Source organism: Acanthaster planci, linkage group LG02, assembly GCF_054643075.1.
Source record: "Acanthaster planci isolate LZ-2023a linkage group LG02, COTS_SCS, whole genome shotgun sequence".
NCBI lineage: Eukaryota > Metazoa > Echinodermata > Asteroidea > Valvatida > Acanthasteridae > Acanthaster > Acanthaster planci.
The window spans coordinates 35,627,698-35,650,801 of record NC_141778.1 but is presented as its reverse complement, the minus strand read 5'-3'; the positions used below and the strand labels follow the sequence as shown (position 1 = coordinate 35,650,801).

Here is a 23,104-nt window from a genome sequence, read left to right as displayed (position 1 = left end):
TCAGTTACCGAAAGCTCGGCAATCACATATTCCAGAGCACTGATTTTGTATTATATTCTTGTCAATATTCTGATCACGGTGCTATGCAGCCCTTCCATACTATTTGTGATGCACTGACTTGGAATACATGTGCGTTATACGTGCGGTTTCTTCCCTTTCCAGACCAGTCTTCAAACTGAAAATGCGGTGGATACTTTCCTCGTAAAAAATCCATAATTTCAATAGTCTGAATGAGGCATTTCCTGCCTAATCACCATCTCACATTCTCGTATTATTCTCACTTCAGTCTTTGTGTGAATCTTGGATACATATTTTGATTATAAAAGCGTGTATTTTATGGTTGATTTGTCCACTGAATTCACGGCAACCTTTTACGTTCAGTCACATGGTCAATTGCATTGTATTCGTACATGACAGCTCTGTACTATCGTTATAGAATTAAACCCACGGTTCGTTTCTGGTTATATTACTTCATTAGGGCATTTGGAGTGCCAGACATCAACCTGAAGACTTAGCTTGGCGTTTGGGGAACTGAACTGAGTTGATCTGAATAGGAACTTAGTTGAAACTTGGTTATACTAAACCTAACTTAATCGATTTAAACTTAACTACAATTAATCATACTGTATAAATTCAGATATTGATAGGGTTTCCCATATATCATCTGGTATCGTAAATGTGGAAGTCATTGCATTGTGTTGTGAAATTACATGACATGTACATGTACGTGTATTGGTTATTGACTATTAGTTAATGATTATTGGTTATCTCTACTATTACCTGATTGCGCACCCTGCGGTGGGCAGTGCATTTACACTACTGTTGCATTATCAAGGCCTGCACCGACAGTGCATTATACACCACTGCCACATGTGCGCGAGGCAGAATCTCATGCAAACAGAGCAAACATGCTTGGTCCCGCTAGTGCCCTCTTGTGGTGGAGCGCATAAAGTTGTTTTCCCAATGCTACACGCTGTATTTGTTTTTTCTTATGTTTTTCCCTTGAAAATGTTATGGTCGAATGTTTGGTTCTTTGTTCTTAGTTAAAAATAACCCAACAGGTATAAATGATCGCTCTAAATTACAGGTAGTTTGTCCGTTTTGGGTTTTGGGTTGTAGTTGTCCGGAATAAACCAGTTCAAGTATGTACATGTAGATCCGTGTGATCGTCCTTTTACAATTTGTGCCTCCACCTTTCGATGGACGAACCCACCACCATATTACATTGTATCACCGTCCATAGCGCAGGATTGTTTGTCAAATTCAGTATTCATTCTTGCCTTTGTCAATCTTCAAATTTTGGAACAAATCATTAATTAAATTATATTAATTATTTTCCTGTACGGTGGGATATATCTGACTCGTCTCAAAGTTTATATTGTCTATCACTGTCTTGGCCTGACCCTTGCTATCCGTAACTAATCATTCGGTGGACCTTCCTCCCTGACACGTGGTGCAGATGCCCCATAAGCCTGTTCGATATGACGATATTTCGATATGATGTTGATATCGGATATCGTATCGTTCATAAAAACACATATCGGGACATTGTGTAAATTAATATGCCGAAAATTATCGCGATATGCTCTGAACGATGCACGTACATGCACATAAGGAAGTCAATGTACCGCGTGTTGAGCCCTGCATTATTGCATCTAGGCCACACAAATACTCCCACTGAAAACCTCCAACCACAAAGTCACTGTTTGCCCAAGCAGCTGCAAGTATTAGGGGGCAGAACCAAATGAACAGACCGTACGCACATGTAATGTATTGTACAGTAAACTCTGGCTAAGTCAGCTCTCTCACTCGGGACTCGAGATTGCCATACCGCACACGTACACGTACGTATGCAATGGTCAAGTTCATTTAATAAGGCGACCCCAAAATGGACAGAGCACATGCATGTAGCACTAGAGGGGTATTGATGTGCACAATCACGTGCTGTTCATAAACAGCCATCAATCAAGAAGTGTGGGGCTTGTCACTTGATTCTTCTTGGCAACCGCGGGAAGGAAACCCGATACCGAAGCGCAATTTTTTTAATGCCGACTTACACGAAGGATTTTTTTGTGGTCTGGTAGAAAAGGGACTGAGTGAAACATGCCGACTTATCAGAAATAAATGACAACTTTGAAATGAGGTGAGGGCATCAATACCAGTAGCCCCTCTGGTAACTCGCATGTGCTCTGTCCATTCTGGGGGTTGCCTTATGGAGCGAACTTTACCGCTAATGTGTGCATGGAAATAGGCTTTTTCCGTACGGTCCCATGATATGATGTGAAAATTTAATGTCCACAATTTACATGTCAAAATTTGCTTTCCACCAGCATTAGAGTTTTGAATATAGAGATAATACATATACATGTACATAGTTTTTTTACATGTCTCTCAAGACATAGTGGTGATTTTGGTCGTGTTTATTTTATGAATGGAAAATGACGTCATTGCGATAATATAGGATATAGTAGAAGGTAACAGGGGGTAACAGAGCAGCCCCCTCCTCTCCACTATTCCCAGCCCAAAAGGGACTTCCCCAGTTTCACTCGTGACTCCCAAGCAAAAAGGGACTTCCCGAAACAGACCCTGTGACTCCAAAACAAAAAGAGACTTCCCCCGGGACTTTCAGCTCCCCGGAAAAAAAAATAGCTTTCCCCCCGAAAGCTTTGAGAAAAACCGACAAAAATTTCCCAACATTTCTCTAAAAGTCAAATGCCCCCAATTTTTGCCACTAATTTCGAATACGCTAAATTAATTACCAATCACACGGTGTGGCTAATTGACAACAGTTACAAAACGAAACACGATTTAATTGAGCAAGCAAAGCTGGACGTGCAAAATCAAAGGCATTGCGTATGTTTAGTGAGAGTGACTATAGACAGGAAAACAAGTCTATAAAACCAAAGGAAATATTTATTCCCAATTATTTACTCGCCGCTTAAAAATGAAAAAATAAATAGAAATCAGACAAATATCAAATAGAGATGATAAATCAAAAAACAAACGTAAATTGCCACTTTTGCCAAGACACGGTCAATTCAATTAACTTGGTGAATTCATATGGCTGCATACATAGTTTAAATTCCAACGGTTTATTTGAATGCACTGATTGTAAAGAATGCCACAACTGCCACAAATGCAACGACTGCATGAAATGCACTCAGTGCACGATTTGCAACGAATGCGGTGAATGTACAAATTGCGGAATTTGTTTCAATTCTAACAAGTGCAAAAATTCAAATGCCTTGGACAGCAGCAAAGCCTGTTTTGACTGCGGCAATTGCTTCGAATGTTTTGGTTACACCGCTTGTACCTGCTGCGTAAATTGCATCCAGTTGGAAGGAATGGATCACGTGGTATTCATAGATGGCAAACATAAAAAGATGAGGCACGCGCGAGATGATGAACTACCGCCTAATCCCGCATCTAAACTGGATTCTGATTTACATGTATATAAAATTGGGTTAGTAATTAAATATGACGACAACGTCGAAGATTTAATCAAAGTAGAGATTCAGCCAGAAGAGGAGTCAATAGACTCGGCCAGTTAGCCCAATAAAAATGAGAAAAATTTTCGGCCAAGCTGAAAAATTAGAACCTCAGTTATTAAAATAAATAACAAGCATGGACAAGGATTTACCGTCAGAAGAACGAGATTTACTCGTTTTATTTGGCCAAAAACCAACCAATGCAGAAATCAAAGAAGAAGCCTGTCCACATACAAATAGGATGGAAATAGCAGAAGGATCTAAACTCGCCTTCCCCGAATGCGGACTAGTATTAACTCGCATTTACATGTACTTGGACGAAGCAGAAAACGTAGGCGGTAAATATAACCAGTGTTTTGTCTTTAAAAAGCCTAAATCTAAAACGAGCAAGACATCTCAAGAATTGGATGTCGAATTAACCTCGGAACAGGCCCGGCTCGTCGAATATAAAGTTAATTGAGTTTTGGAAGATAAAATTTCTAGAGGCAAGCCTCTACAAGCTCTAATTGCGGTGTGTTATCGAGACTTGACGGGAGAAACTGCAAAAGCCGAAAAAGACCTGTTTCAAGTCTCCAAGAAACATTTTAACAATGCCGTTAAAAAGTTTAAACTTTATAAAGAAGAGCAAGATTTTTAAAACCCTTTTACTATAAATGGAGACTCACACATTTTATTTGTCAAAAAATCCGCGGACGTTTAAATTGAAAAAAGTCATCAATAATTCCAAGGGCGACAAGGTCATTTTAGTTAAAAACATTTTATTTGAAGTAGGTTATACCTTGGAATCGGATAAGCATTTTATTTGAAGTAGGTTATACCTTGGAATCGGATAAGCATTTTATTTGAAGTAGGTTATACCTTGGAATCGGATAAGCATTTTATTTGAAGTAGGTTATACCTTGGAATCGGATAAGCTTTTTATTTGAAGTAGGTTATACCTTGGAATCGGATAAGCATTTTATTTGAAGTAGGTTACACGTTGGAATCGGATAAGCATTTTATTTGAAGTAGATTACACGTTGGAATCGGATAAGCATTTTATTTGAAGTAGGTTATACCTTGGAATCGGATAAGCATTTTATTTGAAGTAGCTGATACCTTGGAATCGGATAAGCATTTTATTTGAAGTAGCTGATACTTTGGAATCGGATAAGCATTTTATTTGAAGTAGCTGATACCTTGGAATCGGATAAGCATTTTATTTGAAGAAGCTGATACCTTGGAATCGGATAAGCATTTTATTTGAAGTAGCTGATACCTTGGAATCGGATAAACATTTTATTTGAAGTAGCTTATACCTTGGAATCGGATAAGCATTTTATTTGAAGTAAGTTATACCTTGGAATCAGATAAGCATTTTATTTGAAGTAAGTTATACCTTGGAATCGGATAAGCATTTTATTTGAAGTAGGTTATACCTTGGAATCGGATAAGCATTTTATTTGAAATAGCTTAGACCTTGGAATCGGATAAGCATTTTATTTGAAGTAGCTTACACCTTGGAATCGGATAAGCTCGCGGACATCTATTGCCTACAGTTGGATACCAACTTTAATTTTTACAACAGGCAGTCATTTGATTTACTACAAGTGATTTCAACAAATAGATATTTCCTCAGTGATTTTGAAACGCATAGAAAGTTCAAACCAATAAATATCGATGAGTTGACCTTTTACGTCAGGTCAGAGACTGGAGGGCTTTTGCAAAATGAAAATGACGGATTTATTCTCGAACTAAACATTTTGACCACACAATTATAAAACCTACATGTATATTTTAAAAAGATGGCTACAAATGCCCCGTCAAATACATGTATCCAGACTTAACTGGATATCAATCCGAATCAAATGCGACAAAAATTTACCGGCTTCAAAAATTCGAAGACCTCCGCGCTCAAATTTTAAGGGAACACGAAGCGAGAGAAACTTGTTACAAAAAGATTAAAAAGCTGTTAACCACGCTGAACTACGTGGGATACAGCGTAGAGGCCATAGGCGCCACTTCGGCAGCCATAGGCATCCTTGCAATAATGGGAATAATTACCGGGCCTATAGGACTAGCAATGGAAGGCCTTGCCATAGGCGCATTTGGTGATTACGCGGTATTGAAATACGCCAGGCGCCGCCTGGTCCATTAAACTAAAAAGCACGATCAAATTCACGTGCTGGCAGACTCCAAGCTAAAAACTATAGACGAATACGTTTTGCATGCGATTGAAGACGGCGATATTTCTCAAGAAGAATTTGTCTTAATTTTGTCTGAGCTTAAAAAGTTTAACGAAATGAAAGAAAAAATTCGGTCAAACACGACGACAAAGTTGAAAGAAAGTAAATCGACGAGTAAAGAAGAATTTGAGCGCCAAGTCAATAAAAAAGCAGAAGCACTTACCAACAAAAGGGCGGCAGTTCTTAAAAAAGACCTTATGAAAAAACTTGGCGAATAAGTTTGCACAAGTCGGTTAAATACGAAGATCTGCCACCCGCTTACCCCACTGCGCCCCCTTTTTAGAAAGCTTTATTTAAAAGATGGGACACAACTTTAGTCATTTGGCAATTGCTGTAAGTAAAGACTATTTATTTTCAGCCGAATTTCCAAATTTAACCACGGCGCACAAGTTACCGAGAGTTAAACTGACAAAGCCGTCAATCGTCAGGTTACCGATTTAGTTCTATCAGAACCAATTTAATTTTGCGGTGTATTGCGCGGCGACGGGGTGGGTTTCGAGCTGTTATCTGATCCCCATCCATATGTATCTGCCCTATTTAACTTTCACGTATATTATACGGTACGAAAAATATCTAACGACTGCGTGATGTCCATTCCCAGCAACAACATTTTCGCTGCGCTGCACAACAATTACGAAAATTTATAAACACTTGATTATTATACGTCGACGACCAAAATCAATCTTTTAAACAAACGCGAGATACTTTATCAAATGGGCTAGGCACGGCCTATTATTACGACAAAGGCTACGTCCCTGTCCCCGGTAAAAACTATGAGGCACACGATTTACAAATTAACGGCAAATATGCGGGATCCACTTACATGGGCTTTGGTTGGGCTAAACCGCCAAAATGCTCTGGCGGTATTGGATCCAACAATCAGATGCAGTTACTCTGCCTTGGTGGGACTTTATCCCGAAAAAGTCTAATTTGACGGACGTGGGAATCACAAAAGTAAATGAGTCTATTAGGGCATACGTTTACGCATTTTTGGGAGCTCAGGCACAAAGATGAGCGCAATGGCACCGGGAACGGAACTAGACGCTCAACGGTAGTTTATTACTATAGTTGAATCTTTGATAAACTCGGTGCCCGACCTAGAAGTAAAGACAAATTTCAAGATTCTCTACAATACACGAAAACGCCTTTAAATTTCGTAGTGGCACCCGGCTTATATTTAGTGCCCTCGGACATGGACTTGGGCATTGGAACATTTAACGGATACAACAACAATTTACAAATCGCGACCGCCAACATGCAGACCGGTTACATGTTCCAACTTTAAATTCTGGCAGCATTTCAGAGATTACTGATTTTGAAGAAAAAGCTGAAAAAAAAGAACCTACTCCAAAAATTTTAAAGTCGGGTCCTATTCCAAAAGCAACCCCCGAAAAGAAACCTTTACACGTCCACAACGAAGAAAAATTGTCATTGACGGTCCGAACATCTGCAGTTACGGCACTCGGATGCATGTTGTACAATTTATTAACTTAGGCAAAAAAATAAAAAGGCAAAAAGAAAAACCCACTTTCTCAAAACCGAGAAAGCCGCCAGCATTTTCAGGCCAAGTTTTTTCAAAGCATTTGCCAAGTTCCAAAGTTGCTGTTTGACCCAGTCGACTATACCACCTTTTGAAGGTGGTGCCGGGGTTGGTTCCAGTGCCGGTTCTGGCCCTGGTTTTGGCCCAGGCTCTGGCCCCAGTTCCGGAGTTCCGGCCGCTCTAACCGAGGCTACTACGCTAGCTGCGATCGTACTGACGGCTAAACCAAAGGCTGTTAAAATGCTCGCTATCGTAATGCCCTGTTCTTTAAACAACACTCGTATCTTTTCGCCCAATGTCAAGTTTTTGTCCATTACCGCTTTAATCATCTCTTTGATGCGGTTTATTTGACCTTGAAGTTTGTTGGTATCTCGATTTATCACTTCTAATCTGCCGCATCTTTCGATTTGTAAATCTTCCAGTTGCTCTAAAAGTTCCGCTCATTCAGAATCGGTCGCGGCTTCCTCCAATTCGTTTTTAACTTGCTGAACCTTTTCGTCCAACTGATCTAGCTTGCCCTGGTTCAACTCTAAGTTTTGTTTAACCATCTGTAAAGCTTTGTCTCGAGCTTTCAATTCTCGCAAATTTAATTCAGTCTGAACTTGCTTATCTTCAATCAGGTCTTGCACTATTTCATTCACTTGGTCGGCAGCTCCGGGTAGTTCTTCTAATTCTATAGTTTCGGGTTGAATTGTTTTAAAACTTTTGCCCGCCTGTTCAATTTTTATTCCTTAGTCTTTAAAGCCCAATACATTTCTCAAAAGCCCCGACCCCAAGTAGCGGGCGTTCCTAGCATTTATGGTGATCGTGTCCAAGGTTACCAATGTGCTGGGGCTTCTTTTACCCATTAAAAAACTTCCCTGGTATATCTCCCGTCCATGCCCTTGAAAAATAAACCTTGATTTGCCCGATATTCAAAATTTTGTATTGGGGAGATTTTGGCACGTCGGTTTGCCCAATTTTTCTATAATGGTCATAGAAATTGTCTGCCCCTGGGATTAGTTATAAATACCCTTGTACCCAACTCTAACGTATCTGGCCTAGGACTGACTTCTAATCGGGGTCTAATCGAGCCAGAAATAAAAGAAGTCTCGATTTTATCTTCCTCATCTAAATTTACGTCTTCCAAATTTACGTCTTCTTCGTCGTCGTAGATTAAATTTTCTTCCCCGCTGTGCAACAGGGGCATTTTCTCAGGGTCAAATCCTCCTTCTGCCATCTCACTTTATAATAAACGTTTTTAAACTTGAGTTAGCCAGTAGGCAGGCTCGCCGGCAATATACCCTTTGACAAGAGCCATCCCTGCATTGCCAATGCGCTGCGGACAGCCCGGTCAATTTGACCACGTCTTCTATCAACAATTTATTGAAATCAGGCTTTCAGACGGGCTAATTGTTGCTTCATTTTCTTATTGTACTCTGCCAGGCGCTTGCCCTGTTCTACTCGTTTAGGATTTTTACTCTTGGTCACCATTTGTCTGCGTTTTGACCGGGTTCGGGGCAGGAGTCGGTGCTGGCGTTTGCTGTTCTTCCATTGACATCTTCTTTAATAATAGACATATTTTTATTAATAGCCAAATGTTTGGTACTTATTAATGTGGCTACCAGAGGCAAAAGATATACGCCGTATTTGTAGAACTCACTGAGCAAATGGCCCATTGTTTGACTAATTACAGGATTGTTGTTTAAATCTTTAGTTAGGTCTTCTTCCGATTTTAAATCTACGTTGAAGCCCAGAAATTATATGGGCATAGCGATGCCTAAAAGTCTGACATATAAGCTCAGGATTGAATTTCCAACAGTATATACGATTTCTTGCCCAAAGCCAGCCTCGTATAGATTAAATAACTTTTCTTGTTCTGCTGGCGTTAGAGCTTCGATGTCCTTGAAGGAATATTCTTTGCCCATAGATTCACCCGAAGGGACTACTGAACAAAGTCTATCGTTTACATTGGGATGGGGTTTGGCAGTTTGCACAGATTCGCTTTTTGCGCTGAGAATTGATCTGATGTCATCCATTTTAATATATATTTTTTAGAATTGTTAAACGCATATTTGGCAGATAGGTATTCAAATGCATAAAACGTAACGTTAACTGCTATAACTAGCTCAATAAATATTTGAACGAACTGCAACATCGCTATTATTTAATTAAAGCAAAATAAAAACATGCTACAGACAGGCTGCAATTAGCCCAGCTGTAGCATTTGAAAACAAATTTTCAGCAAATGACAAGTAGTTTATTCTAGTTCATTAGTTAATTTGACTTTGTTAGATTACTTTTTGCAATTGCAACTGTAGCAGCATAATACGCAATTTGACTTAATGTGGCTTATCGAGTTATCAATTCTTTCAATCGTCCCCAAATCTGATTTACACTCAATAAATTGAAACTTAACTTTAAAGTCTGAATAAAAGCAGTGTTCATAATCTTCAATTAATCCGTGGCAGAAATCGGTGTAGACCAATGAAATGGTCGGGGTCAAATCTTTTATATTTTTATTGCTTTGACGGCAGTCCATCCACTAATGGTGACTTCTATGAGATCCTTGCACCGTTTACAATGCCATTTTTGTTTGCCGTGCTCGCATATTTCATCGCCTCCACATTGAACGCATCGAGTTATTCTTTTGCCGTGCTGCATATTTCATCCCCTCCACATTGAACGCATCGAGTTATTCTTTTGCCGTGCTCGCATATTTCATCCCCTCCACATTGAACGCATCGAGTTATTCTTTTGCCGTGCTGCATATTTCATCCCCTCCACATTGAACGCATCGAGTTATTCTTTTGCCGTGCTCGCATATTTCATTCCCTCCACATTGAATGCATCGAGTTATTCTTTTGCCGTGCTGCATATTTCATCCCCTCCACATTGAACGCATCGAGTTATTCTTTTGCCGTGCTGCATATTTCATCCCCTCCACATTGAACGCATCAAGTTATTCTTTTGCCATGCTCGCATATTTCATCCCCTCCACATTGAACGCATCAAGTTATTCTTTTGCCGTGCTGCATATTTCATCCCCTCCACATTGAACGCATCGAGTTATTCTTTTGCCGTGCTGCATATTTCATCCCCTCCACATTGAACGCATCGAGTTATTCTTTTGCCGTGCTCGCATATTTCATCCCCTCCACATTGAACGCATGAGTTATTCTTTTGCCATGCTCGCATATTTCATCCCCTCCACATTGAACGCATCGAGTTATTCTTTTGCCGTGCTGCATATTTCATCCCCTCCACATTGAACGCATCGAGTTATTCTTTTGCCGTGCTCGCATATTTCATCCCCTCCACATTGAATGCATCGAGTTATTCTTTTGCCGTGCTCGCATATTTCATCCCCTCCGCATTAAACGCATCGAGTTATTCTTTTGCCGTGCTGCATATTTCATCCCCTCCACATTGAACGCATCGAGTTATTCTTTTGCCGTGCTGCATATTTCATCCCCTCCACATTGAACGCATCGAGTTATTCTTTTGCCGTGCTCGCATATTTCATCCCCTCCACATTGAACGCATCGAGTTATTCTTTTGCCGTGCTGCATATTTCATCCCCTCCACATTGAACGCATCGAGTTATTCTTTTGCCGTGCTCGCATATTTCATCCCCTCCACATTGAACGCATCGAGTTATTCTTTTGCCGTGCTGCATATTTCATCCCCTCCACATTGAACGCATAAGCTTTTTTGTTTTCCGTGGATGCAGTTGCATTGCTCATTGGAAATTTTTGCCGATTTGTTGCTGCTAATGCAACCAACGCATATTTTACCGTTGTACAATGTATGTAACTTTAAAAGAATTCAAATCTTTTAATTTGTGGCAGCGATTGCAGACTTTTGTTTCCATCTTAATTTCAATTTTACATAAATACATTTTCTCATTTTTACTGTTGCAAATATGACACAGGTGGCCTAGTATTAATGACTAACTTGGTAAATTTAAAATTTCTTAAATGCTGTTTTACTTGGTCCCCTTTTTCGTAGGGTACCACATCATTTTCATCAAGCATCTGATCAAAGGATGATTTATCTTTACTATAGAAAATTGCCACCCACGCCATGTTGCTCCTGTAGTCTTTCAAAACTGCATCATATTTTTGTGTCAATAACCAGCAAGAATGAAGATAATGTCTGCCGCTGAACGCCATTTGACTCAAAGCACAAGTGTTGCTTTTTTGCGATCTCTTGTGATACTTAATAAATTGGTTGGCTGAACAATCATCAATTATAAACAGCGTATGTACACCGTCGAAAACTTTCTGATATAGGTAAATTGCCTCGTTTAATTCTAAATTCTCCTTTTCCAAGTCACATAAATGGACATTGTCATCGGTATAAACCCATAACCGATCTAAATAAGTTTTATTTTTAAATAGTGTAGGGCAAATTATTACAATCGCCTCAAATGTCAATTTCTATGCACGCTTCAATAAATCAAGCGCCCATTTCGTTTTACCACTTCCAGTATCACCGACAATTAAAGTGCAATGACGTGATTTATACATGTTCCTATTCATTTTACTTTAAAACCATTTTAATATACCAAGCTCTTAAAATTTCCGTTCTCCACCGTCAACTGTGAGTCCATAACTAAAAACACGTACATTGTTAAAGCCCCCGCCGTCTCTGCCGCTCTTTCCATTTGTATCGAAATGTCTCCACCACCGTCTAATGGTCTACCCGACCCGTGCGCCGAATTGTCGTCGGAGCTTCTGAAATCTAGCCAGAGCCTGTACTTGTCTTTTAAATAACTGGCCATGTCGACGCCCGTTAAATTAAGGTCTTTAATGACCGCTTGACCCACTTCGGAATCTGAGTCTCCAAAATATTTGCAAATTTCTGTAAAATGCTGGTACTCGAAAAGCCCCTGCGAATATAATTGATTTGGCTTGCCTCCTACAGTGACACTTGTTTTAGTTAAATGCGGATTATAAAATTTCTGCAGGTTCTTTTCAGTTGGATCTTTAAATAGGGTCAAGACGCCTTTTAAGCTTTCAATTTTTTGGCCACTGTTGATGTTTCATAGCGTGTCTGATTTATTGACTGTCTGCTTCTTCCACGAGTGAATCCTGTCAAATAGATAGTACACCGGCCCCTTGTGTTTTTTCCTCAGGTTCGTGGCCAAATCTTGATTTGTGACTACCTTGTACTCCAAGGTCAAGTCTGAAATTGAATACTCAGCGGCCATGTCTACGCTTTTAACCACTTTGCCGTGACTGTTAAACATCAATTGATAGGTCAGAGGCTCTTTAAAAGCCGACGGATAAAAGGGCCCATGATCCGTCAATAGCGGTACGTCTAGTACAATCGCGTAACGATTTTTAAAAGCGTCTGTAATGGCCTTGTCTTTGCAGTCGTTTAGAGCCGCGTTTACGTCGGCAGCTCCTAAACGTAATTTTGCCACATTTTCCCTTTCCAGGCTAAAATAGGCCATATTTTTTGTCTGCGACAGGGGCAACCAATTATCTTTAAAGTTATGAAATATATCTTCGTCGCAGTAGCTTACGATTTTATTGCTGTGTAAGCTAACGTTAAGTTCGTTGTATTTGCACAGTAACTCATGCTTGTGAAACGTTTGGTGTCTCATTTTGATCAGCACGTTTTGAATCTCTAAAAGCATGTCTCCCTGGTGGTCTATGTCGGCACACACGTCGCCCAGCATGCCCTCAATATTTGTTTGATCCGTCTGAATCTCTGCCAATTGGTCTTTAATTTTGCGATCCATGTTTAAAATACATATTTAAAAATGGCAAGCGCTCTAATGTTGGCAGGAGGAGCCATAGTCAATGCTTTGTCGTTTACAGGCTCAAATTTTTTATTTAGTAGTCTGAGGAAAAACAGAGTAGACGAGGAACGAAAGTGACATGACTTAGCTTTGGAACAACTTTCAAAGGCCAAACAAGACTGGGAAAAAAATGGTGTTCGTATGTTAGACTTTTTAAACGAGCGCATGAGGCAGGAACGCGCAGTCAGCAGACATTTGTAAACATAGACGAAGCTTTAAGAGCTTACGCTGAATTGACGGGCAAACAGGTTGCGCCCCTGCCGCCAGAGCCCAAATTGTCTGATTTCTACAAACTACAGACGACCGAAAAGTTCGCGCGTTAATATGGATTTTAGGGGGAAACGGCCTTGGTCGTTTTTTTTTTGCCTACCGATTAGCTTAGCTTCAGTTTAACCAACTTATTTTAAATGGAAAAAGAATTTTCAAAATTGTTTTATAGCCCCGAAAGTTACTGGAAGGGCGAAAGTGCCGTTGGCCATTTGCATCAAAAGACGGCCACAGAAAAATCGGCCATAAAAAACTTGTTTTAAAAAAGCAGGCAATTTGGCAAATTTATTTACCCGCGCCTGGATACGTACCCAGGCTGACGACGCTACAATCCGAGTTTGTCAAACCGAATGAAGCGCATCAATTGGACATTTTATACTTGCCCTGGGACCGAGTAAATAAAAAAACTTGTAAATATGCTTTGATCGTAGTCAATGTGGGGTCGAGGTACAGTGTACAAGGAATCCGAGCCGTTCACTAGACGTTCACTAGACGTCGGAAGCCGTTAAACGCGTCTATGAAAGATCGCCACTGACTTGGCCTAGGTTAATTGAGGTAGACTCAGTATCAAAATTTAAAGGCGGGTTTAAAAAGTTGTTTAACAAACATGTAGTCCAGAGTCAAGTGGGCGAACCAGGGGTTCATAGGTGGCAGGGAATTGTCGAACGGTTTAACAGGACTTTGGCTGAGCGTTTATTTGGCCATCAATATGCTCAAAAAATGTTAAATGTCGGCGAACGAAACATGGAATGGGTACAACATCTGCTCCAATTAATTGCTCAACGAGGAAAACACCAGGTTGATTGGGAAAGAGCCAGCAGAAGCCGTCAAATTAGACAGCATGAAAGAAGCGCCCAGTGTGCCTCCTAGGAAATCCCCAAAAGAACTTGCTTCTGACGCAGCCATTAGATATCTCTATTACCCCGGGGAACAGGAGGGAGGCACGGTTAAAAGGGCAACAGATCCTATTTGGTCCGTGGACGTTTATCAGGTGGAAAAACGCATGAACCAGTTTAAACGGGTCGGGGATAAATGGGTTAAAACAGGGCCAACTTTGTCCTACTTACTTGAGGGGCCAAAGCAGAGTTTTGTGAGAGAAGAACTTCAAGTGATCCCAGAAGATACAGAATTATTGCCTGCTTGAACTGCTTGATAATGCTCGTAAGCTGAAGTGTTCATCCCGTCTGGTAATAAATAACGCTTTGTGTCCAAGGACGAAAGACTTAACTTATTTTGCGAGACCATGAATAGCAGATGCTTATCAGATCTGAAAAGCTGCTGTTTGTTGTAACATTGCATTTTTTCAAACAGGGTGTTTTATAGGCCTTGTGTGTCAACCTTTTTTCAGTTACGACTTTAGTAACTCTTTTAGCCTTTTTCAAATTTTGGTGTTCAGTTAAAATCGAATACCTTTTTGGACGTATGCAGACGACTTCTGAAATTGCTTGACCGCCAAACCCATCTTTCATTTTGCCAATGACTTTTTATTTTTCATATTGTAAAGCAGATAATCCGGCGAGTAATTGCTAAAGTCAAATAACTTGCACTTTTTACGCAGGTATTTGGTTACATTGTTCGTTTTAATCTCGACTAATAGGCTATCCGTATCAGTATACAAAAGACCGACGTCCGAGTCAAAGTTGTAGTAAAAATCGTACATTAAAGCTTTGGATAGATCTAGCACACTCACTCTGCAATATACGGGCTTATTTGGATTTGTTTTTATGCAATACATTTCAACAAAAGAAAGCTCACACTCTTTAAATGGGGTCGTCGTTCTATAATTTGGTTTGAAAATTAGTCGTTTATACTTGGCAGCATCTTGATAATCTCTCAGTAAATGCCCGTTGATGCAGTAGCTAACATTTTCCATCGTCTCTCCAAAGACTGAATTGTTCATCAATTTGAAAAACTCTTTTTCAAAGTCAGACTTGGCTAATTTTTGCAACTCCTTTTTTTTGTCGCTGTAACTCTTCATCCAAGGTGCCTGTTTAAAAGACATTGCCCGGTGCACCTCTTATAGCTGCAAGCCGAGTTCCAGATCTTTTTGTAACGTTCGATAATGAACCACGTACATGTATTTGTGTTTGGTGCTCAAAGTGGATAAGAGCTTGTCTATGGAAGTGATTGTCTCTACGTTTTCTATAAAATCTTTTTGGTCGTCTGAGAACCACTCATCGGGAACCAACAAATTTTCAGGGGGGGGAAAGCGTTGTGCTTGTCGTGTAAATGTTTCGGGTATTCTAAAGTGACTTCTAGTATACATCCTTTCGACGCCTTCGGGGAAAGTTTGGTGAAAAACTCAGGAGTAAATTTAGTCGTGTCTTGAACCCATCGAACGTCTGTAAAGGGTAAAGGCTGACTCATGGGACAACCATATAAATTATTAGCGTCTAAATATATGATATAAGACATCTGAATATTTGGGTCATAGTCCTTTAAATCTGGATTATTTGTTTTGGCGTAGCGCTTTACCCCGACCCTTGAAATTCCACCTCTTTTGGCCCTCTCGAAGAATGATGTTGATCGATATTTGTCAGCAGCTCAAGTTCAACACCGGAGTGCTTTAAAAGCACGTCCCATGACAGGCCCGCAGACATATAATAACTGGTCGGGTCCAAGTCATAATGTTTTTTGCACACTTGGCGAAAGTTTTCAAATACCCCCACTAGTAACACTTCGTCTGTTTCTACATATAGATCATGGTAGTCGCTGAGATTTTTACATCTGAAAGTTTGTCACATGTTTTGGGCCCTTTCGTATTCTTCAGGAGTAACAGACAGCTGCCTCAACGAGCTGTAGAAAGCAACTCGAGGAGGCAGGTCGGTTTCTTCAAATTTATCAAAAGAGTCTATGTATTCAAAAGGGTAAATTCCCTTTTCTAAAAGCAGGTCTGTGTTTTCTGGGAACCTTTCACGGAGCAGGTTGAAATCTTTGGAAGAACAGTTTTTAACCAGCCTATCTAAGGAAGCTGCCATGAAATGAAATGAGTCTAAAAACCTGAGTTGATCGAGGCTTAACGAAACATAATTTTCAGTGTTTTTGGTAATGACATTTACTTTACTGCCGTCAAATGCTTGAGCGACCTGCATAATTATTGTAGATGAGCGTCATATTTTTCCAAGTTGTGTGAAATCACCGGAACAGGCAAACTTTTCGAAACTTGTAAGTGGGCTTTTCGCAAGTCATACAAATGTAGTCTCTGAAACATCGATCATTTAAAAAACTAAAAGCGGCTTTTTTGCTTTTAGTTTTCGGCTCGTCTGGGATTTGATATTGGCACTGTGATTCTTTGGTTTTGCCAATGTGACTTTCGCAAATGCAACAAATGTTGCATTGCTTGTAGATTTTCTGCAACTCGTGCGACTAGGCTAGAGGCTTGGGATCGGCAAATGTTTCATTGAGCTTGGCAACTTCTCTAGACAGCGACTGCACAAATTTAAAGGCCGCGTCTTGACCTCTATAAGTTTCGCGACTAGTGCAGATTCTGTCACATCTCACGACCGCGTATGAATAGCCTGAAGGTTTGTGAATTTGTGTTTTGACCGTGTTTAATTCTGTTGGTGGGAGGCACTCTAAAACAGATTCGAAATCCGCATAGATTACAAAAGGAGCATCTTGCTTGTTTTTATAGTTTTCAAATTTGAGAATGTTTTTGCCCTTTTCGGGGAAGTACCACCTTGAAAGGGGCCGTGTCCATCCCTTGACAATCTTCTTGGCGTCTGTCTAGTCTTTCTTTCGTTTGAAAGAGAGATAGACATTTGAAATACCAGTGTAATTTAGCTTTATGTTTAGTGACGTCACACATCAACCAAGAAAAGTTCTTGACCCAGCAGTAATGACTCGTGTCACCTCTGGTAAAAGAGAGTAAATTAACGCGTTTAGTTTTGTAAAGTATATAAACGCCTTCTTTCTCAGTATAGCCAAATACGTTGGTGTTAAGGTTGTTTCGTGATTCGGTTCATGAAATCTGTGACAAGGGCGTGGGAAAGTCTACGTTTGCAAAATTTAAGCTGTCTGCTGTCGTGTAACTCGAGGTACGCTCGTTGTTTATCTTACAATTTGGGTTGGTTTCTAGCCGATGTTTGACACTGTCTGACAACTTTGTAAACTTTTTATAGAACTCAAAAAAGTGAATCAAGTCGTCGGCAAAGAAAGTAGGTGTCAATTCCCAGTTTCTACAGTTGCCTTTAAAACGTCTGATTCTTCAAATGTTGACCTCTTCAATCACTTCCGGGTTATCGTGTGATTTAATCACAGTAATTAGGTCTGTTCGCAAAATTTTGCCTTTTGTGCCCGTGGACGTAAATTCAATGTCATTGTCTTGCACTATTTTTAAAAGCTGGTGATATGATTGGCGGGTTAGATTTCTAAATTGTCGTTGGCTTGCTTGAATTGCTTTTACGAGCTCCGGCTTTGAGTGACTTTTTTTAGCGGGTGGCGGTAATGGAATGTTATATCGTTTGACAAAGTCTACTAGAAACGATTTTTTCAATCTCCTAAAGTCCGCTAAGACAGGGTGGCTTTGTGATTTGGTTTCTCTGTTCATGTCTCTGTTTTATATATCGTTTTTATAAATTATCTCCTTTTTATTTGAAGCTTCGGGGAGGAGCTAGTTTTTAACAGGGAGTGGAAAGTCCCAGGGGAAGTCCCTTTTTGCTTGGGAGTCACGAGTGAAACTGGGGAAGTCCCTTTTGGGCTGGGAATAGTGGAGAGGAGGGGGGCTGCTCTGTTACCCCCCGTTACCTACTACTGATTTCGCGATAAGTTTTTATGATATCGAGATATAAAAAGTAATGAATATATCGAATATTCTGAATGCCCCATGGTATGGTCGCGACACCAAGATAATGCAACTGAAATGTTGATCCCCTTCAAGGAAGCTTACATAGTATGTGAGCCGATTAATGCTGAACAGCAACCAAAGCTACATGCATATGATGGGACGAGCATTTGTGAGACATGACTTATTAGATGGGCATCCGTATGTATGGATTGCAAGGATCAAAACTACTTGCACATTGTATAGTATGCTGTTTGTGATCTTGTGCCTCTTCCTCTGCCAACTCCTCAAGAGTCTCACCAAATCAGTAACTTTGCACTATTCTGTAACAAAGGTACAATCTTGGACAGGCTTGGATTAGGCACTTTCTCCTTTCTGTTCAAAAATGTGTCAAGTGTTCCAAACACTACAAAGAATTAAGGGTAAAAACATGTCAAACAGTAAGGTTGGCTTGAAAACAAGTTCTTACCACTCGTCTGAATAACTGTGAATCTGGATGAATAGACAGCATTCCCAACAACTCCCTAGTGGTAAATATCTGAAAAAAAAAGAAGAAAAAAAATGAAAAATTCATCAGGGATTGTATGTACTGTAAACGTATACATGTGTGTGAAGCTGTGGCCTGGCCAGCCTTGCATTGCGGGACAATGCTTGGAACTGCGTTTTGAAGAAGAAAACTGGTCCCCACAATGTTTACATTTACATGTAAGTTCCCACAATAATTAATGATCATTCTACATCCCAACAACTACAGTGTCAGCATGGTTTCACATGTCTGCATGTTCCTATTTGCAAACTCTACACACAAGTACCCCAGAATGGTGATCATACATTTTTCTTTAATACTTAACTAAATTTTGCCCATTTATAATGGTGCACCTGTTCTAAAGTCCACAGACAAAATCTGAATACTGAACACATTGTGCAAGCAGTGAGATGCAATTCTATTGCAACTAACCCTGAACAAGTGTGGGGAAGGGGAAAAGTCCCCATTCCACATTCTTTTCAATGTCTCCACAGTGCACTTTGGACAAACTCTTTACGGTCATTTTGACACCAATTTTTTAAAACTTTAACCATTTGTTTTTTCAGAGCAGCCATTTGGCCGAGACAGGTCAGGCAAAAGTATATACTTTTTCCAACGTAGTGCACAATGCATGCAGGCTGGCACGCTTGTAGCCCGGAACTTCAAATAACTGTAACAAAACAATATGTTTCATTGAGTTCAAACTTCCCATTTGTAATGAAAACTTTCCAAAAACTTGGCACACATGTTCAGCTGAGTTCTTGGGGAGGGGCAAAATGCACCCATACTCAGCTGTGAGATGGGCCAAAAGAACCCAACTCTTTGAGGGTTAAGTGGTCTACATCTTCAGTTGTCAATACCTGGTCTTTTCCCGTCTCACTTTCTGGGAGAAAGACGGCTAGAGTGTATTCGTACTGACATCGTCTAAGATGGTCTGCTACTAAACTATTAGCAGCTCTGTGCATTAATGGGCTACTTCCATCATCTTGAGTGCCTGCTTTTGGTGAAGTTGGTGGATGATGACTGGAATAGGAGACACGCAGTTCATTCACAAGTTTAGTCCTCAGTTCAGTCTGTAAAGAATGACAGAATGACAGAGTCAGAAACTATTCAATTATTACGGAACCAATCACTTACTTTACTAGACTTTCACAGACTTGACAGATTTAATTTTGCATGGAACTTGACTCATTGATGTGTTTTTAAATACATACACATGTACATGAACAGACTTGTAATATAAAAACAGAAGATCCAGTTTGCTCAACGCACAGCTTGTACTACTATTTCTACAAAGCAAATGTTCTTTTGAATTTTAACTCCAAAGGTCGACTCATTCCAGACTTGATGCCAAACAGAAAGAAAGAACACTAATTTCATGTATTAAATGTTGAATACTCTCAAACGTTGAATGCATGTTGGATTTGACAAATTTGCCAAGAATGTTTCAGGACCTCAGATTTGTAATAGCAGTCACTTTCAAGCCAAACATATTGTCAGCTGTGACAAATCGATTAATTAATTCCTACCTTGAGTGAGTCCACTACACCTTTTTGTCGGAAGGAATGGTAAAGTTTGGTTTTGAGTTCCTCAGCAGTCATACTGGTTGAATCTGTTTGGAACTTGGCCATTTCTACAAAGAATCCTCGAAGGTCACATCCGAGTACACCCCTGAAACAAATTTAGAACAGATTTTTGTCGGATATATGTACTGTTTCTTGTATTTGGTACAACATTCAGTTTTTGTCAAGGCAAAATTGACTGCTGATTTAGCTCAGTTCAGTGAGTGTGGACAAACTAACTCAGGAACGTCAGGCCTTTCTTTTAACCCTAACCATGCTGAACCCTGTACCCAACAAGGTTATGCAGGATTGCAATGGTCCCTAGGGGGTTAGGGTTTACCCTAACCATGCTGAACCCAACAAGGTTATGCAGGATTTCAATGGTCACTAGGGGGTTATGTGCACTGTATAATACAAAGCCACTAAAGCACAATTTGTCATACCAAACAGCCATCAGTATTTGACAATAATTGTTATCTGTTATTAACACATGATTTCACAGAGCTCCCACTGCCATGTACATGAACAAATGCAAGTCAAAGTTTGTCCGTCACAAATATCCATAGTACTGCACAGTCCTATAGTGGTCTTCTTTCTTCCTAACTTGTGGCAAATGTTATTTCCCTAAAAATAGGAACCTGCAGATACATGTAGTTTGACGGGCCATTCACAGCATGTCTTGTTGGCACATGCGCGTCAATGACTGATTCCTGAGCACAGCAATGTCTGGTAGCTGTGATCACATCAAAACTGTGCACCACTCAGGAATCATCAGTCGTCAGCGTGCATGTGGCAACAGGACATACATTGTATGCTTTTTGTGGCCACCAGGCTGGCGCGCTGTGAAGTCATCTCCAGGACATTAACATACAGTTTAAATCGCTATTTAAACTAGATGGCAACTTCGAGCTTGACAACTAAAACGTTTCTGATTTGATGGAGAAATTTCTTTTTTTCCCAAATGTGAATAAACCTTACCATCATTATTGGAATCTCTGATTCTCACTTAATTGTAAGCCGGGTGCTTTAGACAGTTTAAGGATCATTTGGAGGGGAATTCAGAGGCTATTGATTCAGGGTATGAGCTATTTTGAGTGAAATATATTCATGGAATGGAAAGAAAGTTAGAAGAGCAGTGCGAGACATGCGGCGTCGTTCACGGCTTTTTGTTGACAGGGGAGGTGGACACGTCGAAGGTGTTGGTGCATAAAAGCTAAGGGCTGAATAATGTGCTCACCAGAGATTGGAAATTTCAGTCACTTGCAAAATGTTAACAGAGGGGATAGCATTTCATTAAAACTTGGTGTGAAAAACAAACAAACTATGAAACCAAAAACTTACAGAAAAGTTGGTTTTGTACCTTACAAACCAAAAACTTGGAAAAAGTAGGTTTTGTACCCTTCACCTTCGAAGGATCCTAACTCTGTGATATGTGACAATGTTGATGCAAGCAAGGTGTCAAATTAAAGCTGATGAGTTACTTTGTATTGTAGTAAACATTTCACAAGAATAAACCATGTATTCTTGACATACATGTAGCTGACCTTTGAACTTCGGCTTAGCCTATACTGCTGATATGGCTAGATTTGGCTTTGGTCCCAAACCTGATTGGCATCAAAACAAAACTAAAAATTTTGACAATATTTAAACAAGACAACCACAAATTTCTAACCCGAGTTTGGCAAAAGACAACCACTCAGGCGGATCAGGCCATTTTGTTTCTCATTCACCGGTAGGTACCCAACTGAGGCATTTTGGATTCATGATTTCATCAAAACTAATCTCCATTCAGGTCAAGGAACCAGACTACATTCACTAATTTGTTGTCATTCACAGCTCTTTGGAGCAGCAATATGTACGCTACCACTTTACACAAAAATTTTCCTCAACCAAAAGCCCTGTTCTTTTTTCTCTCTGATATGAAAGAGAACATCACCAACATTGTTAGTAACAACTTGTTCAGATAAGTTGTTTCGAAAAGTAGAATTTGTTTCCTTATTATTGGTCCGAGTAACTTGGACCCTACAAATTGCCTTTATTTAACATATGGACCCAGCAAATAGTGGCATGACATGCAGACATGGCTGGGCGATAAATGGTCAAAGTTACTCAATGGACATGATGGAGCTCCTTGGTTACTCAGACTAGGCCTACCTTAGGAACAGGCTGCTAAAGGCATGAAAGGTAATGAACGTTGAAGTTGAACACCGGTTTTGCAATCTTCAGGGTTTGATATGGTACACGGGCTTTCAAGGCCTATTTGAATTTCCTTGGTTTTTCTATGTTCTACCAATACCATGTCAACTTGTCCGTAAATTGGGCCACAACATGCACAAGAAGACAGCTAAACCAGGAATTTTACGCAAGGTTCGATGGAAACTGTGCCAGACAACTATGTTTACCATTACCAGGACGATATTAATGTGTTCTTACTTAAAAATGTGTCAATCCGGCAAACACACTCTGCCTGTCATAAGACCAAACACTGCATTTTTTCAGGCAGCACGAAGTAGCACACACCAGGCCCGCTCCGCTGACTTCCACGTAGAATTCAAATTTCGCGTGAGAAAGCGCAGCGAGCGGTGTCTCGTTGTTTACTTGGACTTTTTGTAGCCTTCTGTCAAGGCGGACGTGGCATTCAACGCAAAAAAGAGACCAGTGATGCACGCACTGTGCGAGTTAGCGATGAAGGATGTATGCCTTGAGTAAAGGCTAGGCCTTTTATGACTACGGCTTCATATTTCATTTTTTACACAATATACATGGCAATAAGCCAAGCCGTAGCCCGAGATTGTCCGTCTCGGGCACCACAAGTCACCCGTAATTCCGAGTCGTCGTTGCCTCGGTCACGATATCCCTCGGCTCGTATACAGGTTTGAAAACAAAATAGGAAAAACAAGTTTCTTCCGTTTTTTCAACGTA

At 40.2% G+C, this 23,104-nt stretch overlaps 1 protein-coding gene across 9 annotated transcripts in view; it reads right to left on the bottom strand.

The window, feature by feature from the left end:
• Positions 1 to 23,104, bottom strand: part of ofd1 (OFD1 centriole and centriolar satellite protein) — a 197,881-nt gene that overhangs the window by 169,037 nt on the left and 5,740 nt on the right. For 7 of the 9 annotated variants that reach the window (XR_015424319.1, XR_015424317.1, XR_015424318.1 and 4 more), the window contains exons 2-4: positions 20,150 to 20,291; positions 19,481 to 19,693; positions 18,564 to 18,632 (exon numbers count right to left, since the gene is read on the bottom strand). Coding sequence is in view for 4 of the 9 variants with exons in the window: in XM_087132892.1 (XP_086989018.1) it covers positions 18,564 to 18,632; positions 19,481 to 19,693; positions 20,150 to 20,291 (424 nt within the window). In the remaining 5 variants the exon portion in view is untranslated. Of the gene's footprint in view, positions 1 to 18,563; positions 18,633 to 19,480; positions 19,694 to 20,149; positions 20,292 to 22,615; positions 22,778 to 23,104 lie in introns of those variants that run through there. The other 2 variants (XM_087132891.1, XM_087132893.1) reach the window with 2 other exon arrangements.